General features: G+C 35.0%; 3 protein-coding genes across 7 annotated transcripts; 1 reads left to right on the forward strand and 2 right to left on the reverse strand.

Moving 5' to 3' along the window:
• Positions 1 to 1569: 1569 nt before the first annotated feature.
• On the reverse strand, positions 1570 to 4800 carry LOC113850487 (D-cysteine desulfhydrase 2, mitochondrial). Its single transcript, XM_027481049.1, has 7 exons — positions 4717 to 4800; positions 4307 to 4606; positions 3898 to 3940; positions 3421 to 3765; positions 2720 to 2849; positions 2390 to 2572; positions 1570 to 1883 (listed from the first exon to the last, which is right to left on the reverse strand). Exons 1-7 carry the CDS (start codon positions 4783 to 4785, stop codon positions 1637 to 1639), a joined length of 1317 nt encoding a protein of 438 aa, XP_027336850.1. The 5' UTR covers positions 4786 to 4800; the 3' UTR covers positions 1570 to 1636.
• Positions 4801 to 5572: 772 nt separating this feature from the next.
• Positions 5573 to 11839, forward strand: LOC113848964 (protein SDA1 homolog). Its single transcript, XM_027478426.1, has 15 exons — positions 5573 to 6023; positions 6098 to 6274; positions 6459 to 6583; positions 6671 to 6806; positions 7862 to 8011; positions 8098 to 8151; positions 8289 to 8384; positions 8468 to 8527; positions 8673 to 8747; positions 8855 to 8908; positions 9022 to 9123; positions 9234 to 9857; positions 9936 to 10052; positions 10223 to 10330; positions 11028 to 11839. Exons 1-15 carry the CDS (start codon positions 5619 to 5621, stop codon positions 11178 to 11180), a joined length of 2436 nt encoding a protein of 811 aa, XP_027334227.1. The 5' UTR covers positions 5573 to 5618; the 3' UTR covers positions 11181 to 11839.
• Positions 11634 to 19153, reverse strand: LOC113848962 (oxysterol-binding protein-related protein 1D). 5 transcript variants are annotated; one of them, XM_027478422.1, is made up of 8 exons: positions 18088 to 19153; positions 16610 to 16966; positions 15663 to 15750; positions 14845 to 15314; positions 13477 to 13632; positions 12977 to 13285; positions 12530 to 12874; positions 11634 to 12257 (listed from the first exon to the last, which is right to left on the reverse strand). In XM_027478422.1, the coding sequence occupies exons 1-8, from the start codon at positions 18631 to 18633 to the stop codon at positions 12081 to 12083; spliced, it is 2448 nt and encodes an 815-aa protein (XP_027334223.1). In that variant the 5' UTR covers positions 18634 to 19153; the 3' UTR covers positions 11634 to 12080. The 5 variants fall into 5 exon arrangements, with proteins under 5 accessions (XP_027334223.1, XP_027334226.1, XP_027334225.1 ...); XM_027478425.1 differs by lacking the exon at positions 18088 to 19153 and adding an exon at positions 17672 to 17689; XM_027478424.1 differs by having other exon boundaries at positions 11972 to 12257; positions 14845 to 15272; positions 15702 to 15750; positions 18088 to 19117.
• Between the last annotated feature and the right edge of the window lie 1544 nt (positions 19154 to 20697).

Consider the following 20697-nt stretch of genomic DNA (forward strand, 5'->3'; position numbering starts at 1 on the left):
AAAGATAAAAATCAAATTTTGATGTATTTTGAAGGACAAAAGACATGTTTTACTTAAAAAATTACATTAATTGTGAGAAAAATCATGATTTTTTTGAATGACTAAAAATGTATTTAAATAATTACCTACGTCTGAACTTAGATTTTGAGCGAAAGTAAAAAAAAATGTTAAACTAGTCTCAAGTGATATTTTATTTACCATGATCTAGTAGCATAATATAAAGGTGATATGTTACAAAGACTAGATGATTCAAAGTCTCGAGTCTCAATGATCCTTGGGGAGTGTTGGCGTGATGAGGGACCACGGACCAAGATATTACCATCCCTGTCGGGTCACTGTGGCAAATCGCTTCGCAATCTTCACGTACGTTTTGCTAAACCATACATTTTTACTCTTTCATCTTTCAAGTAGCAATTTTTAATTCATCTCTCTCCGGCGTTTTTCCGTCTCTATGCTGTTTGTACGATTCAATTCATAAAAGAAAGGGAAAATGGCTATAAATAACGTTGAATGAATGATTTTTCTGATATATGGGCAAGTTTCATTCATGGGTTTAGGGTTCATATTCATTGATTTTTAAATTGTTGATATGACCACTTGAGCTAAAAGTGACTCCAGTTAACTATTCGTTAACGATTCAACTACTAAGTGCACGAGTTAATGAGTTAAACATAAGCTAACATTCTATAAAATTTTAAGTGAGAATTAATATACTTGAAGCACATTTTTTTAACACGCTTCATTTAACATTTTTTATTATTAGTTAAAATTTATTAAAAATATAAAGTTAAGGAATTATCAAATTAGAAGTGAAAAGAATGTAACTAAAAAAATAAAATTAATAACTAAAAATGCATTTAAAAGAATATTATAGAGAGTATTATGTTATGTTAGCATTTCTCTGGATTAGACGTTGAGCTGATCCAACGAGTGTGAGTTGCCAAACAAGTTGAGCTTGGACATATATAAGCCCAATCTCTTTTATGTATTGTGTTTTTAAAGTCAAATTTATTTTGTTGAGACTACTTTACCTGAACTTTGGGCTTAGTTAAATTCAGTTTCTTGCGTTCTTGGGCTTTCGGCCACCTTCTTTTTATTAAAATGAATTCAGTAATATGAAATAGTGTTTATCTACTACATTATAAAATCAACCCCTCCTTTAGGCCTTTATGAAAGTCAAATTTATTTCCCTCTCACACTTTTGAAAAGGCTCCTTTAAGCCTTGAACCCCTGAGGAGAGATTCTTTAAGCACTTGGAAGCCTAGGCTTGAGGCCTAGTGTGTGTGTTTTTTTTGGGCTGCAAGCCCCATTTATTAGCAAAATAAAAAAAAAAAAATCAAACCCTCTTAGGATTACCATTTCCTAGGTCAGCTTTAGCAAAATAAATCATATTATATTATGTATTTCATGTTGTTTTTTTGGTTCTGATTTTTCAGACCAGAAGAGCAAACTGAGTCTTCATGTCCAAAATCAATGTGACCAGATAATGAAGAGTACTACTACTAACTACATAAACAAAAAAAAAAAAACACATGGAAAATATTGATAATTTAATAAATAAGTGTCTGTCGCCAGCTACAATAAAATATAAATGACAAATTCACTCTAATTAGTTGCCAGCTAAAATACATATTTTCTAATAATGGTTGAGTCCTTTTCTAAGCATGCCAAAATATTTTTTGTACCTCTGTGCTAACCCAAACATACCCAATGTGCCTCCAGTATGAAGCATCACCACTTCTGGTCCTCCTTCAGCTTCTTTGCTAGAGAGAAGCATTGCTGTTTCCCAAGCAGCTAAAGTGTACACAGGATCCACCAGAATCCCAGTTTGTTGGGCAATTTGCTGACATGCTTCCACTTCCCCTTCCAAAACATTACCAAATCTACAATTTGCAAATATGTCATTGGGATGGAACATATTAAGAGTCAGTTTGACCAGTTATAAATTGTCATCATAAGATTCATTACAGCAACTATCTGTATTTGAGCTTACTCATCACTTGATCTTTGAACATTGTTGTCTTTCTTGGAAGTTAGTCAAGAATTATGTCCTGTTTAATATCTAGCTTTTATTTTGCAGTAAGGCATTATGTGGTTGTTACTATTTTACCGAAGTCAATAAGATGGCCAAATTTTGTGAGGTGAAGTAAATTCAAAAGACAATGTTGCAATACACAGTGATTGCATGCCTCGTCGAATATTACCCTTTCTATCTTGATTTTCTATACCAAACAAAACCTTATTCATAAGCATCTTTTTTGAAGAAAGTGTTTGAGGTATAAGCAAAAAAATAAAAAAGAATGTATTCCAGTATCCTTAAGGCAAATTGACAACAAAAAAAAAAAGAGAGCATGTTTGTACCATAAAAACAAGTGTGTTAACATCTTACTTTCTTGGACGGCCACGTTCCACCCAACGCACAATCCCAGCATCTTCTCTGTTTACATTGTGACTGTGATCAATAAACTCTATATTAAAATGCTTTTTGAATTCTGAAATTAACCACTCCTCTTGCTTTCTGTACCCATCAATTTTTTCAGCCAGCATGACTGCATATACCTCCCATGGGAGTCTGCATGGAAACAACAACTAAAATTACCAATGATTTAATGCAACCTTGATGTCATGGTTCTAAACTCAAAAACATTGTAGATAACTTGTAGTATAATTATTCAAAAATATTTTGAATTAAAATGGAATACTACAAACTTGACCTCACCCTAAATAAAGGGCTGCAAGTCCTAAACCAACAGCTGTTGTACCAGTACCAGCATCTACAACAAACTTTATGGCCCTTTGTTTTCCAAGTAAATGATCTTGTGATAAGTAGTGGACCAAGCGAATAATGCCTTTACAAAGAAACAATATTTTCATGAAGTTATTGCAACAATCAACCATGGAAGTTAACTAACTTAAGGCAACAACTTAAACAAATAAGTGAGATGAATAATACCAACAAATGATTTTCCATAGACAAGAGTACAAAACAGTGTGATGAACAACAAAATCATAAGAATATACATGTCAAGAAGAGGACTTGTTTCACATTATTACTTGCATAGATACATATGAATTTGCCGTCAATTTAAACTCATTCAATGATCGTATACAAAATATGAGGTGCAGTTAAGATACTTGACTCTTCGAGATGATACTAGGATCCAAACCTCACTTGATGTTACTGTCTGTTAAGGCTTTATTACATATTCATGAAAATCCAGATGATTAGTACCCAAGCAAACACAAATTATTTATTCTAATAAAGCAAATATGATTTTTATCTACAAAAATACACATAGGCACCACCTAAACAAGATTACAGATTGCTCAAGTCCTATTCTATCTGAATTTTTACCTAGTTAAAAGAAAATGTTCCTGAAGATATTCATTGTTGTTTTTCAGACTCCACCTTCTCATTACCTAGTAGAGCAACAGAATCACCTGCACCTTCATTGACAACCAAAATCTTTCGTAGATGGTTTCCCTCACTTCCACTTACATCCATTTGCATAAAATCTGAAGTAGACAATTCATTTGTTGAAGAAGCCTGAATGATATCACCAAACCAAAGGACAGAACCATTGTCACCAGCCACAGACTTGGCATAGTTCATTAGCATGTCTTCCCTGTTGGCATAAATATTTCTTGGAACATATGTGACATTTCCATATATTGTAGACATCAAATTATAGCCAGTCAAGATTTCAGGTTGCTCCCCTCGTAGAAGCAGATGTGACACAATTCCTTTCTCAGCACACAGAACAGCTGCAAAATAAGTAAATCATGGTTTAGAAACAACAGAATTAACAATAAAGAACATAACATAAACTCTACCAATGTATAGTTCATTTCATAAAATTTAGCACAGTTTTAACCATAACAAAGAAAACTACCTACCAATCGCAGCTGTGTGAGCACTCTGACAACCTCCACATGTAACCTAGAAAATGTACCTGCCGAATGTTATTTGATTTTGGAAATCCTAAATTGAGGGCATTTATAGCATGTTTAGATTCGTGTGTAAATGGCTATAGATTCACATTTACTTCAACGTTGCTTATAGCTTCAGTAATAAATTCATGTTTACATGTCTTCAAACGTGAATCAAAACACACTGAGTGCTAATGTTATTTGAATTGTCTATTCCTAAACTGTCTAATCTAGCAATCTAGACATAGAGAAGAACCCACCATCCAACAAAAGAGCTAGAAAAGAATAGTTGTGAAAGAGAGATTAAAAAAGAAAACTAAATTGTGAAAACAATACTGTAATCAGTTAATGGGTAATGTTGAAAAGTGATTTGTACCACATCAGTCACGGAATTATGTTGAATGAGAGGAAGTAGTGCATCGAGTTTTCTTGCTTTGTTGCCATTAATTAGTGGGTGCAACAAATCATCTCGCACGATATAGAAGTAGTTGCTTTGTTTATTCATGTCTACCATGCGATTACCATCAGCAAAAGCTGGATGAGTGTTCAATCGGAAATTAGAACCATGCGTGTGTGTTATTTGCTGAATTTTGGTTTCTGGGCTCATCAAACTCCATCTTCTGTTCAATACCTTTTCCATAAACTCCTCACTCGCGATGTTCGGTTTTGACACGATCTAACAACGATAGTACTATGTATTATAAATTATAAATATAATATAATATAAATTAAACTGAAATAACATTAACATGGAATGACAAAATAAAAATAAAAGAAAAAAAAGACCTGAAGAGAGTTAGAGTGAATGGCGGCTGAAACATGCTTACTGGGAAGTTGAAACCTCATCACCGACATTGATATCCACCTTATCCTATGTTCCTCACTTCACTTCACTTCACTTCACTTCACAACACAACACTATGCTATTTTACCCGTCATCTTCAAATATTAAATAATTAACCAATAAAATACAAGTATTGATTATGTTTGTTTTTCCATTAATTTTATCATCAAAATCATTTGATAATAATATAAAATAGATATCAAGTTAGTTTACTTTAAATTGAGAACAAATAAATATATTATTACCTTTTCATTTCATATGATTTTTAAGTCCAAAAGAGCCAAATTTACTTTTTATGAGAGGAAGTGATGAGTTTATAAAATTAGACACATTAAAAAGTGAAAAGAATGAAAAGGAAAAAGTTCAAACCATAATGCTATTACTCAATATACATATTTGTTTGATATTGACATATAGTTAATTATGAATTACTGGTAAATTTTCTTGAACATTATTTTAGGTTTAAACAAGTTTTTAATTATTATTTTTAAAATTAAATTTTATAAAAAATTATTTGTATTTAATTTTTAATATTTAAGTTTTTTAACAATAAAAAATAATATTTTTATAAAAATTAATTCAAAAAAATAATAATATTCACAGAAATGAAAAATGATTTAAATTATTTTTAAATTTACTATATTTGACATAGGCTATGTTAACTTATAGATTTTTATTCAATGAATATATTATTTTATTTTCAATATAATAATCATTTTCTCTCTTATTTATAATTTTTTTAGGCCGTTAATTCCAACATATAAAAGCCATAGGGTTTTTGTTAGGTTTTTCATTCCTTCTGCTTCTTCCCGGGGAAAACAAACCAAACCAATACGGCGTAACTATGGTTTCCGATGGCGTGGCGGCGGAGGAGCCGTTTCTGGCATCGGGTCGGAGCTCCGAGAAGCTGAGTCTTCCATCACTCCAATCGAAGATGAAGTGCGATCCGGAAGGCTACGAATCGGAGCTACTCCTTCTACGTAGCCAATTCAACTCTTCGCTCGAACTCTGTCAGAAACAAGCGGATTTGAACTTCACCTCCATCACCGGCATAGCCACCGATCCCACCGTCGCCAAAGACCTCGGCGACAGAGCCACGTTCCTCGCCCACGTCACTCCTTTCTACCCCAAACACCTCGCCGATTTCCCTCACAAACTCTCCGATTTGCTTCGCCGCGCTGCGCTCACGCTTCCTTCAGGCCTTCGTTGTCACCTCGCTCAGGCTCTTATCCTTCTCGTTAACCGAAAGGTTTGCATTCGATTCAATTTCGTTTCGTGAAAGTAGTGTCGTGGTTTGATGTTGCATTCGGTTCGATTGCGCAGATTGTTGACATTGGAGACACGCTGTCGTTGTTCATGGAGCTTCAAACCCTAGGTGACAGAACGCTGAAGAAGTTGGCGTTTGATCACGTTATTCACAGCATACGCCGCATGAACGAAAAGCATAAGAACGAAGTCAAGAACCGAGCGCTTCAGAATGTGTTGTTTGCCATGCTTCAGGTTTGTGAATCTTTTCCCATGGTTTTGTTCTATTATCTGTGGTTTCTGATAGGATTCGGTTTTCTGCATTTATGTTAGTTTTCATGGAAAATTTTCTCTCTTATACAATTTTGAATGTAAGTGGTTTATAATGCAAAATAAACTAATCCAAACACTATGTGAATGAATGTGTGTTTATAAATAGCAAGAGAAAGAAGAGGAGGCCAAGAGGGCGCTCGTGACTCTGTGTGAGCTTCACAGGAGAAAAGTGTGGTTTGACGAGAGAACAGCAAATGCAATTTGCACTGCTTCCTTCCATCCAGCATCGAGGTTTATTTCTTTTTAGCAATTGTTTGGTTACTGTTGCAAATTTTTTTATCTTAGGCCTAAGAATTATGATTTTGTATGTTCTCTCAGGATTATGATAGCAGCTTTATCATTTCTGCTAGATTATGAGAAGATTGAAAATGATGATGATAGTGATGATTCAGAAAGTGATGATGAATTGGTTGGATCACCTCAAGTTGTCCTTAGCAAGGAGACAGTTTATAAGGTGATAACCTGTTAAATCAACATTGCACTACTTTTTCAATTTGTGGCTTTCATATATACCCAAATTCTGTAGCAGAATTGTATATATAAGTTAAGTTGACATGAAGGTTGTTGGCATTGATTAACTGGGATATATTTGGGAGTTTTGAAGAGGGTGGAGTAGTGGAGGAGTGTGGAATGTGATGGACTGGAAAGGTAATTAGTAGAGTGATGGAGTTATGAACAAAGTTTTGTTCACATAAGAATATTACTCCATTGTTTGGAAGTGATAATGGTAGTTGATAGAGTGAAGTGGATTACAACTTCAACTGTCATTCTGTCTGAACCATTGTAGACTAGCTATTATACGAGTTCATATATAATCTAACAATGATAAACAATTTTAAAATACAAACAATTGAGGATTAATTATTAAAAAAAAAAGATTTCATTGGAAATTATTTCAGAACAGACGCAGACCTATATTTCTCTGTTTTCATATTTAAATTTATGCAAGCTTGTAACAAGCGTAGTAAAATATATTTAGCATGCTCTAATTCCTTGGTCAATGCAGGATTCGGCCTCAAATTGTGTATAAATATACAAGACATTTGACACACCAACTAACCAAATTTTTCAAAAGACGTACATTGATCTAAGAATGCACATTTGCAAATTGATATAAAGCTCTGGTTAGAACAATTTGTGGGAAAATGAGAAAGAAAAAAAGTTATTTTTAAAATTCTAAATGTATATGAAAAAAAATGTTCCATCTCAAACCCACCAAATTGGTCATATAGAAATTGGTACGTTTCATTGGTAAAAAGTGGGTTGGCTTTCATTCCTTAACCATTTTACTCCATTAGTAATAGAACTCCCAAACAATGGGTTGAGATCCTTTTATTCCTCCACTCCACTCACTCCACTCCATCCATCTAAACAATGGAGGTTACCTTTTGTACCCTCACCCATTCTTCTGAAAAGGATGTTAGGAGTATTGGAACATGTTTTGGATAGTTCTTGTTGAAATTTGCACTTGGTTGTCTATAATTGTTGGTCATTCTTACAAACTTTTAGGCAAGCCACCAAGGTACAGCAGCTAGCAAAAAGAAAAAGAAAGCTAAGCTACAGCGTGCCATACGCAGCATGAAAAGAAAGCAACGCATGTCATCTGAAAGGACCAATAACAGTTATTATTCACCTCTTAACCATCTCAAAGATGCTCAGGTTTGTGACATTTTCTATCATCATAGTAGCATTTTGGGTTTGCTTTTGCTTTACTGACTAAGCATCTTGATTCTATGTGATCACAGGGTTTTGTCGAGAAGCTGTTCTCTCGTCTTCAGAAATGTAATGAACGATTTGAGGTGCTTACTCTAATTAAAATCAAAGTAGCATTCCTATCATGTAGTAAATAAAGACTTGCAATTCATTTTGGAATATTCTCAAAGTTATTCAAGAGTGCATTTTTAATGGGTTCTACAATTACCTCTGTAAATTTTAGGTTAAGATGATGATGTTGAAATTGATTGCTCGAACAGTTGGACTTCACCAGTTAATATTGTTAAGCTTTTATCCTTTTCTTCAGAAATATATTCAGGTATCGATTGATAAATTGGTGAAATTTGGTATTCCGTATATAACTAAAGTGTGACCATTGTGATATATGCATTATGTAATCAGCCACATCAACGTGATGTTACAAATTTGCTTGCAGCAGTGGTTCAAGCTTGCCATGATATGGTATAGTATTAAATCACAATTAGTTTTATTTTTATAATAAATATATTTTTCTTTCAAAACTTGATTGTTTAGTAGACATAGAGTATGCTGTTCTCTTGTATTTTTCTCTGTATTGTAGCCCATTCAAGGTTTTACTTGGTTTCAGGTTCCTCCTGATGCAGTTGAGCCCTTGTTCAAACAAATAGTAAATCAATTTGTACATGACCGCTCACGCCCTGAGGTATTTTTTTGGATCTGATTAACATTTGATATATTGCTGTGTATTTATATTTCGATGGTAGGTACACTCTACTTTGCTTCATTGATGAATTTTGCTGATATTTTTAGGCTATTACTGTTGGGCTAAATGCAATCCGGGAGATATGCATGCGCATGCCATTGGTAACTACTGCTATCTCATCATCCTTAGACTTCTGCCATCTTACTGATTTATGTTTTCACAGAATATATGTTTCTAAACCCTTTCCTTCTGATCTTCTAATTTTGGATTGTAGTTAATGAATGAAGACTTACTGCAAGACCTTGCCCTATATAAGAAGTCACGTGAGAAGGCAGTTTCTGTAGCTGCTCGATCTCTTATTACATTATTCAGAGAGGTGGTTACCATTGGCTCTCTTATGCGGAGTTTTCTGCATGTGTCCTAGAGAACAATAGCAAGCTCATATACCTTTGTCCATGACATTTAATTAATGTTGTTCATTTGCAGGTTTGCCCTTCACTGCTAGTTAAGAAGGACCGTGGGCGGCCTACTGACCCTAAGGCAAGACCAAAGGCCTATGGAGAGGTCAATGTTGCGACTGATGTTCCTGGTGCTGAGTTGTTGCAGATTATTGACAATGATGATGAGCAGGAGAGTGGTGATTCTGATGGTTTTGTATGCAGTGACTCTGACAATGACCAGGAAATTGATCATATGAGTATAAATGATGATGATGATGATAACCAGCTATGCAGTGACGATACTGGAAGCCATGATGATGATGTTGTATCAGAAGATGAAGATGCAAGAAGTTCTGATAACGAAACTGGTGTTAGTGATGCTGTTGAAGACAGTGAAGAGGAAGATGATGAAGAGGATGGTGACGTTTCAGAACATGAAGATGATGGTCTGCATTCTGGCAGTGATTGTGGAAGTGTGGAGACAAAAAGTACACTGAAAGACCCAGCAAAAAAGAGGAAGTTTACTGATTTTAATGGTCAACTTATAGCTGCTGATACAAGTCTCCGGGCTTTGAAGAAACTGGCAGGGGCAAAAGTGGGGGATGCCCTATCGGAATCTAAAGATGGAATTCTTTCTAATGAGGACTTCCAAAAAATCAAAGAACTAAAGGTTTGTTTGGCTTGTTCAGTGAGTTCAACTTGTAACATTTGTAGCTTTTTACCTATTGAATTTATTTGTGATTTATAGGCAAAAAGAGAGGCAAAAAATGCATTGGCTCAGCATGGGCTAGCCAAGTCAGCATCAATTAAGGTTCCGAGCTCTGATCAACTAAGTTTAAAGCGTGTGGATGGTACCATGCTTGAAGTAAGTAGCTTTAGCTTATTAAATTGTTTTGTAGATGATGTCAATCTGTAGTCCATTCCAAAAGGAGGAATTACATGCTTTTTAGAGATACACTTCTAGATTTACTTTTAAATAATATTTATTATGCATTTTGTAAATCAAATTTACTTATTGATGTATGCACCTTCCAGGTTCATGTAAGGAAAAGGCTGAGTAAGGATGAAAGGTTAGCATTGGTTAGAGCAGGCAGGGAGGAAAGAGGAAAATACCATGCTCGAACTGCTGTAAAACAGAAAAAGGTATGTTAGTCGCACCTCTTCTGCAATTATTTTTACTTTTTGAACTGCCGTGGAATGTTAATTTATTTTTAATTGTCGTACCAAACATACATGTCTTGAATTTTGCAAGATGGTGAAGGCTTCATTCTCTCTCTCTCTTTCTACCTATCTATAATTAAAGATATTTTTTTAAGTGAAAATAATAATAGATCTTAATCATTAGATCTTATTATAAATGGTTAAAAATTAAAACTTAGAGGTGATGTGATATGTTGAAAAAATCACGCAACTTTAATTTCCTCTAATATTAACCATCCATATATGGTTGTATAATTCTTTTTTTTTCATCCTCATAAAAATGTCATTCTCACTAAATTCATCTCTCCCCCTCCCCCCAACACACATAAAATTTAAATATACTGATTGTGTAAAAAAAAATAAAAATTATTCAATCATAAATTATCACATCAATAATAATTATGAATTTTTCTGATAAATAATATAAAAAGTATAATAACAATGTATTTATAGTTAACCATGTAAAAATCTTTACACTATCATGGATATATTACTAATTTTTTTTATCATCATAAAAGTATTGAGATTATGTGTAAAATTTATGTTTCGTAAGCGGAAAGAACAGCTGGATCATATATTAAATATTTTGCTGCTTGATTCAATTCAAATCCAATGGACGTGTATTATTTGATGTGAACAGACTGGTGGCCTAAGCAACCGACAAAAGGAACACAAGAAGAAAATGCCCTTGGCTGCAAAGAGAGATAAGGTAGCAAGATCTCGAATAGAGAAAAAGAAGAAACATCAGCGATCCAGCAAACAGTTCCGTGGTAGGAAAGCGTGGAAGCAATAATTATGGTGTCTTATCATGAACAGAATTTTGTTCTTCGAGTGAACCCTCGTGAGCCTCTTTTTCCAACCTCATACGGTTAAAAGTTAAAACCGGTATGTGATGGTAATGGTTGTTTCTTATTCCCGTTGAATGTTGTTACACCGTTATATTCAGTTATCTTTTATTTTTCCCAGTTCCTTGGCATGACTTGTATTGCATAATACTTTGACCATTTTTAATTATAACAAAAGAACCGAAATTGGAGTAATTGAATAGGCAATCGGACTGAAAAATGTGGTCTGATAAGATGTTAATACATGTACGAATACAATAGAAATGGGGGAACTTCAAAGCAAATAACGCTTTGGAGTGCAGAGTTATCTTTTTCATGTTTGTGTATATCATGAACATTGTGCAAGATTTGTTGCATTCAGTTTCCATTTTGGTTCCTTTCGATCCTTTTCAGATTTTGTGAAAAATGTTTTTATTGTCTCTTTTTCTTGTGGGACATTAAATAAGTGAATATATCGACAGTCGGGACAATTTAGCAATGAAAACACTAATAGATTCCCTCTTCATAATGATGAAAAAGAGCCATTTTCTGTGATGCCCGGTGACCGGAAAGGAGCAAGTTTAACCAATAATATCAGCGCATGGACAGATTCTGATGATTGCAATTCTCTCACCCATTCTTTGCATAGTCAAGAATTAATGACTGGTGATGACAGAGACTCGTGAACTAAATACAATCGATAAGCATCAACATAAATTATAAATTACTTACCGATATTAATGAAAGATGCCCAAAAATGCTCGGCCAAAATAAAAGTAAATTAACACTTTGGAATGATCTTTATATAACTTACAACCTACATCCAAATTCACATTTAATAAAAGACGCTGTGAAGAGGAAAACCAGTATTATACCGTCTCTTCCGAACATGAAGGTAAATCACAACTCTGTCCAAATATATCAGGGATTCCATCCCAATTATTCCTTTCTCTTGCTTCCCAATAGCCACCTAAATATCGGTAACAACCATCCTCATCCTTCTTAAACCATCTAGGTTGCCATCCTCTTTCCTGCATCTTTCGTGCCTGAATTATGAATCAAGCATAAGTTACCAGAATTTTCAAGAACGAAAAACTTGGCATGTATTGAGAGATCCAAGGTAACATCGAAAGTATAGGGGGATTGTTTGCAAAACATACGGCAACTATATCATGCAGAAAAAAAAAAACTATTACAAGGCTTTGTAATTATTGACACTTAGGTCTACGCCACTAATGTGAAGGGGAAAAACTCACATAGCATCGTATTGCAACACACTAGATACCATGGATAAGAAGCTGAGTCGTAGGTGAATTACCTGTCTCTGCAACTGTTCAAGTCTTAGTTTCTCTGCGTTTGCCAGCTCATATTCTCCATTTTCTAAATGTCTTTGATCTGGTCTCAACCTTGAATCAGTTGGGGGCAGCTTCTCTATTAAACCGGGTAATATTTCATTCAAGGAAATTGCAAAGGGAGAGAGGTTGTATCTTGTCTTGGATACATAGTTGTCTCTTTCCCACAATAATGCAGCTTCTGTCATCGGATCATAACCTTTTGGCTTGATAGTTGGATCCCCAAGTACATAGTACATTGCTTCATCCCACTTCCCAATTAACATTGCTACTTTCTCTCCGGTTCTGTTGTCTTGAACAAACCCATGGACCTGTTATATATTATAATTAAAACTTCATTCAGACTATTACTTATCAAATGGAAATAACAAATTCATACTGTCTCTATGTCCCAGTTGCATTCAAAATCCTACCTGATGTGGATTTCTGTCTATGATAGATTGCTCCTTGAACTTCAGTTTGCAAGAATAGTTGCCGCTGCCCTTGATGTGCATGGTACCATAGTGGTCACAATAAATTTTACCTAGTATGATATTGTATATGGAAGTGGTAACCTTGCTCCACTGAAATGTTTCACCATCCTCAAACTGTAGTGTGAGGACACCCACAGGATCTAGTTGGATTGAACGGCCCCAGAATTTTCCTTTCAAATTAGAATCTGCCCAGAACTTCCATCCTCTTCCCTCACAGTGACAAGCAACAATCATTGGATGATGACTAACCTGGAGCAAGCTTCTTGTTAGATGAAAATTAGCAGCACAAGACAGAGACAAATCACTGCCATTTTTCAGATTCAATGACAAAAGCAATAATGAAGCAACAAATATATGAATTTATTGCTATGTTTGCCTGTAAATTTGACTCGTTTCCATATAAACCTTGATAGAGAAGTTAACAGGAAAAATCATTTTACCTTCTCAGAAAAAAACCTAAGTCCTTTATCTGGATAGTCAGCTTCGTAAGTCTCCCCAAGTAGAGGATTAAAAGGTTTACACTGTCGACCTTCAGTTGACGCATAGCTAGACACAGCAAAAGCTGCAATATTTAGGATTCTCATCAAATCATTCCCCTGCATCATGCCAAACATAATTTTCAAACAATGCTATTCCAAGAAACAGAAAAATATATAAAGCATGCACTTAAAAGTCTGAAGCTGAGTATTTTATTCATTTATCAACTTTGTTCTATTATTGTAAATTGTAAACTTGGATATTTGGATGATCCTTCGCTTCACATTAAACTAAATTATACAGGCCTAGCAAAGCATACTTATCTGTATGGAATCAGTATTCTAGAGAGCAGACCCAGAGCCTATCCAGAACACTCTATCTACTCTCAAGTCTCTAATATCAGTATAGAACCAGGTTTGAATGTGTAGTTCTAAGATCCTAGTTCAAGCAATATGTAACTAATTGCAGTAATTTTTTATCTTCATTTAAGTTCTTTTAGGTCTAGTAGAAGTTCACAAGCCTACATTATAAATGGAAAGGATCCAATTCTCCACACGTTATGATTTACTTATGATTATAGGTCTATATCTTATTATATCATAAATTGAGCTTAAATTTGCTCACAACCTGCATCAAACCCAAAATCATAATTTGGAAGGTACTGGACACAGCCAAAAAGCTAAGTAACAAACCGTCAAACTATTCCTGCCTTTACCTACCCCACAATAACCCATAACTAACAACTTTATACCCTTAATTTACCCGATAAAATTCAAAACAAAACCCATTAATCCAAATGTTTTGGCTGTATAGCAGTTGAGAATAATTTTGAATATTTATCTTCTAAAATCTCAAGTCTTAATGGGCAGTCAAAACAATAAGAAATACTGAACAAAAAGTATTTCAGTCTGTGGTGCAAATCAAACGAACAGTTGAATAGCCAAATGTTGTGACTTCTGAGGCAAATTCAATCATTTATTCTAGGATAAAATCTGTAAAACTAGGAAATTTGGCGATGGTATTAGAAAGCGAAAGAGTGAAAGAGAGAAATTTTGAAACATAGAAGACAATTTTGAAAAATGTATTTGAGAATAATTTAGTAATTAATACAAGCACAGGTTTGATGGGCCTAAATTCTAGAGAAATGACTTATAACTACCATAGTTTAGAATGTGTCAACTAAGCAAGCTACATGAAATGTCGAATTCTTTATAAGCAGCAATTTTCTTAAATTTAACCAAGCATATTATCTACCTTGATAAAATGAAACTAGCAGATCATGCTTTTTAAAACTGCTTTGTGACAAAAGAAAGCACAGCTGAGGACCTGACCTGCTTTCCCCACTCCAATGCTCTATCAACCAGGTATGAATACTCTAGGTCTTCAAAACACTTTTGCAATGAAGAGAGTGGTTCGTTAAAATAAACAGGGAGACAAACTCCAGAAAGATCCTTCCCAATATTGTCTTTAATAATTGACCACAAGCCAACTGGTTTCTCTTTTTCTTTTGGCTCTGGTAAGTTATCCCTTCTTTTGACATAAGGATAACTTACATCTTTGATCTCCTTCTCAAACCCATGCAAACCATCATAAAGAATATAATCTTTATCATATATACTGGCATTGCTCATACCTTCCCTACTTCGATAGGAAGCACTTCTTAATGCATCGGAATACAAAAACTCATTTGTGTCAAAGTACGTTCTATCTTCATCATCTGTTTCAACATCTGCTCCCTCTTGACTTTCATTATCTGCTACTGAATCAGTAGCACTGCCCTCCGACATGACAGAATAGAAATCTGAGACATGAGGGGTCAAGCGTAAGTGGACTGCTACTAACATGAAACTTCAAAATCAAAACAATACCAATTCATAAAACCTATACGGAATTTTCATTAACTTCCAATGCATTTGTACAACATACAACTACTAGCCATTAATAACTTTGAAAAAATAATGCTTTAGATGATTGGTAGTTATTCAATCTCAGAATGGCAATAAAGTTGAAAGATCTGATTTGAATGAAATATATGAAGATTAAACACAATTACCCAAGAGGAAATTCATATTGACTTCACCGTAAGTACAAATTTTAAATGGTAATTCAAGGCAAAAGACATGACAAAGGAGTGTAACAGCATACTCACCACTAAACCTTCTATTCCCTTGTCCACAATATGATTCACGTTCCTTTGTTTCATCCACTACAGTAGTTTCCAACTCTATTTTCTCTGTCTGCATGAATTATTCAAAAGACAAATCAAACTCTTTGACTAGTAAGCATTTCATCATTTAACATGGAACTCACAGCATACATGGGAGTAAATGTAATGTAAATTGAATAAATTCCATCAGTATTTACTCATTCAATAATGACCACAAGTTGAAGTGACTGATTGCAAGAGGAATAAAAAGGGTGTTCCAGTTGGCATTATTATAAGAATAATGATATGTATAAAACAAATTTTTACAGCATTTTCTATAACTCATTTTTTCTCTTCCTCTCTCTCTATCATATCACCCATCTTATCCTACACTTCTCTTTTTTTCCTCTTCCTATCTCTCATAAATTGTAAGTCTTGTAAGAATTTGTTGATAAGTAGTATTACTCTATGAAGTAATACAGTGTGCCTTTTCTTACAGTAAAAGGAATCCAGTGGTTGATCAAGGGGCAAGCTAAATCTAAGAAATCCAGGCAAGGGCTAAGCATGTCTATGGCATGTTAATGACGGAAAAATTTCTTTGAACTAGCAAGGGAGGTTCAGACAATATATTCTTATCCTGCAATATGCTTTACATCGAAGAAAAAATTAAAAATATTCATCTTAAAATCTCTATGTACATTTTGAATGACCTAAAACACTAAAAAGCTAATGTAGAACTGAAAGCCATGTAAAACATCCAGTGCTTCCGTCATTAGGTTTTTGATTCCTAGGATCATATTTAAAACCGTAAGCCAGACAAGAGAAGCAAGGAAAAACTTAAAAACCTGCTTCCATGGCCAAGTCAGGTAATCGTTATCATGTTATACATTCATAATAAAAATGCAGCTTATTAATTACAAGAGTTGTGCTTCAAAAGGAAAGACTAATACCTCCAGTTGTTTTAAGGTGTCCAGCAACATAACATGTTTCTGCTGAAGAAACTTCAACTTGCCCTGAAGATAAGAGACTTCAGAAAGCATAATAGACTCACAGTCATTAATTATTGCTTCACTTATGCCTTCCTGTGACAACCGTGATCGCAGCTTCTCTGTTGAAACTACAATATCTTCTGAAGTAGCAAGATCGCTACTTGTTAGAGTTCTAGGAAAAAGATCTTTTGCAGACTGCAAGGCCTCAATCCACATTGCTCTGTCTTCTCTAGATACACACCGCAAGTGAAGCGTTTTTGTCCCAGTAAATATGGAAAGCCGCTTATCATCAGACTTGCTGGAACGAACTGAAGAAACCTGTGAACAAGAAGTGTTTAGATTTAGGACTCACTGGAAGAGACAAGCAAGGAAAGATGATATATTAATTTGAAAAAAAAATGATTTTTTAATTGAAAAATAACATTTATTACACTTTTATATTCTTGCAGTAATAAATGCTTTCTTTTCAATTAAAACTTGTCACTTTTAGTTGCTTAGAATCAGCATTGAGGCCTGAAGTTAATATTTTCTAAAAAAAAAATTTCATCGATGAATTATCTTAATCCATGACACAAGTGCAAGGGTGCAACAGTATAATAATATTAATAATAATAAAACCTTGAATCCGGATTCTTTCCGTGACCGGATGTCCAGTTACATTGATTTTGCATTTTTGCTTGACTGTACTGTCAAGCAAAAATACAAAATTTTGCTTGACTGTACCTGTTTACGCTGAAACTGGAGAGAATCCTTATACTAAAACCTTACTATGTCTGCAGATGTCAATTTCAGCAGCAGCTAGTGAAAGACATCGCAGAACCCAAATTTTCAAATACGCAACTGCCGGACCCAGATATAATTTAACCAATAGTCGATTACTCAATTTAACACACCCGTCAATGAAAGGATTTTTCAATCAATATTAGCAATACATCGTTGTTCGGTTCTGGTGAAAAAAATAAACATGATATCTGTGCGTCAGTCACAGATGTTCCATTTAATACCCTGCGTTAGATGACATACAAACTGTCAAATGTACTAGTTCTCTGACCTCGCAATCCTTCACCCACTGCCCCTTTCTCGCGAATTTTCTGGCAAATTTGGCCAAGCGGCTTGGAGAAACTCATAAAACTTCACTTAATACATGCATATATAAATACAACTAAAGCGAATGATTTATACTATGTTAAAATTTGAGTAAAAGACCTCGCCAAAATATTATTCAAAATAATAAAATAACAATGAGAACGTGGGCATGCTTTCAAAACACCAGAAAATTCATAGAGTAAAAAGGCATTTCAATATTATACTGCAAGTGATTGTGATCAGAAAAAGAAAGTTCTGCAAGTGGTGTTGGTGTTACAGAACTTAGATTAAAGATTATAGTGAGACAAAACTCATAAACGTTGTCGGCATCTGAAATCATCATATGAACAAACCTTCAAATGTATCTCACCGAAGGGCTTGCATTGCTTTGTGTTGTTGTTACCTCCTCCTCCAGCAGAGACTCGATTGAGGTTCCAATTCGCCTTCTTCACATACTTCGATGATTCTTCGCCGATCACCCTCACACTCCAATCCCTAGCTGGACTCATCAGGATCTTGTCCGGTCCATGAATCTTGTAATACGAAAGCACGCCATCCTCCAGCACAAACCACCTGGACCTCCAACCCTTCCCGTAATTCACCCACTTATACAAGATCCCAGCCACACTGCCGGCGACGCCGCCGCCATTTCCGCCGGCGAACACTTTGGAATCTCGCGGCTCCTCCTCCTCCTCGTGATTCAAACCAGCAACAGAGGATTTAACGGAATCCGTAACAAGCGACGAGGCCTGAGTAGAGAGGCTCGATTTAGAACCGCAGTTCACTGTTCTCACAGACGAATCAAGCCCTAACTGACACTGCGCCGGCGATTTCGCCACCACAGGGTTAGTCCGGTCCCGATCGATCGAAACCGGAGCAATGCAGCAGAGTGGATTCATCGTTCAGTTAAAACACATCACACAATAAAACCAATACATGATCGAAATCGATTCACACCGGTTTGGATTCGGATTAGTAATCGATTTGGACCGATAATGGAATCCAAATCTGATCGTAGATTGATAATAGAAAATTGAAACGAAACGTTTCGTGCAAATGGCATGAAAGCATAAAGCAGGGAGTGATGATAATATAGATAGAAAGAGAGTGAGGTACAGTTGTTGTTGTGGCAGGCTATAAAGAGCTGAACCACTGCTTCCACACATCCATTTAAGGCACTACTCAGTGAGTACTGTGTTTCTCTCTCTCTCTCTCTCTCTCTCTCTGTTTAGCTAATTACCTTTCCATTCTCATTCCCCATACACCTTATGCTATTGCTAAAACGCTAACTAAACCATCATAAATGCATGCATTTCATTTCAAGGACATAATTGTGTGAGGAGACAGCTAACGTGCGCACTTGTGCGCAGGTGAAGCGGGTGGGGGAGGTTGTGTCCGTTGGGTGAGGGGAAAACGCTTCATCTTTTCATTGGGCCAGGCCCATGCCCATCATGAGAGGGGATACACATGGAATGACGCTTCTGCACTTCCATGTCTCTCTGTCACACCCATGCCGAGGAGGGTGTTTGGGTAATATCGCGTTTCCGAAGGCGATTGTTGAACCATGGGTTCGATATCCGTTGGGGTCAACTTTTCGCGGTCGTAAAAGATCGTCATGCTTTTATGCTAATACCTAATGGCTAATCTCGCGCTTTCGTTTGTTCAATGGGTAATAACTATCATGCCAAGTGCAGGTTCAGCTTTGTTTAGCGTTGACCCAACTTTGATCCAATAACTGTCATCCGATTCAATGACTTTTGGACCACCCACAAAATATTATTATTTGTTTAATTTCTCTTTTCGGGAACTTTGAATGGCACATTTCCTTTTGGGTGGGACCCCATTGGATGACTGGTGAAGAAGATTAAGGGACTTCAATTGCTCCCCCCTGATACTGCTTTCTAACTTCCCCATCTCCATCCCAGTCAAACCAATTAGACCCAATTAAATTAATCAGTTTCTCATTTTTTTATTGCAAGGCATTGATTGCTAAATTAACAGTATTATATATATATATATATATATATTGGATTTTTTTTTTCATAATTTTTAAAATCATTCTTTTTAACTTGTGAGAAAAAAGTATAACTTTTTATAGCTTAAAAAAAACTAGCCAGAATGGTATTGCCTTTCTTTAAGGAATGATAAACTGATTCTTATACATAGAAATGAGAAATGATTTTTTTTATAATTTTGGAAACATATTATATATGGCAACCATACATCTTCCATCTGCTAATGTTGCATCAAATCGTGTAGCCAAGGCCCAAGGGTCAATATGGTTTAATTTATTAGTACTATATGTTGTTTCAAATACAAAGAATATACAATGAGATGGGGAAAAAAAGTCAAAACTCGAGCTAAGAGGGTACTTGGTATGGCATGGCATAATCTCAACACGTATGCACTAAATTCATTTTTTCTAGTATCTTTGAGTTGAATAAAAATATGAATATAATATAGCTGTGTTTATTAACACTTAAACTTAAAATTAAAATATAATTGATACTCTTTATCATAATTTATACCAGGTCAATATCCTAAACTAATTTGCCAATTATATATTTACAGTGTATACTCAAGTGGTATTTGAGTTTACGCGTCTAATTTAATAGATTATTATTATATTATGCACAATAGTGAATAATGGCAAAGGAATATTTTAGGCTTGTTTTTGCGAGTGAAATCACGTGTAGTGAGAATGAAACTTCTTAGCACCAGTTTTGTTGTTAAAAGATCCACAGCTTTAGGGAGGGAAAACATGTAATAACAAATTAAGAAGATAGAATACTTGCTTTTTATATAATTTTGAAATTTATATATGTCAACGAATTAATTGACGAACCTCGTTTTATACATGATTAGATTAAGATTTAAATAAGGACCAAGTTAAGTATATATAAATCCATCATATTAATACCCCTAATAAAAGTTTTTCCCTTGCTATATTTCTTGTTAGGTAA

The sequence above is a fragment of the Abrus precatorius genome, unplaced genomic scaffold, assembly GCF_003935025.1.
Source record: "Abrus precatorius isolate BTA unplaced genomic scaffold, Abrus_2018 Scaffold9, whole genome shotgun sequence".
Classification (NCBI taxonomy): Eukaryota; Viridiplantae; Streptophyta; class Magnoliopsida; order Fabales; family Fabaceae; genus Abrus; species Abrus precatorius.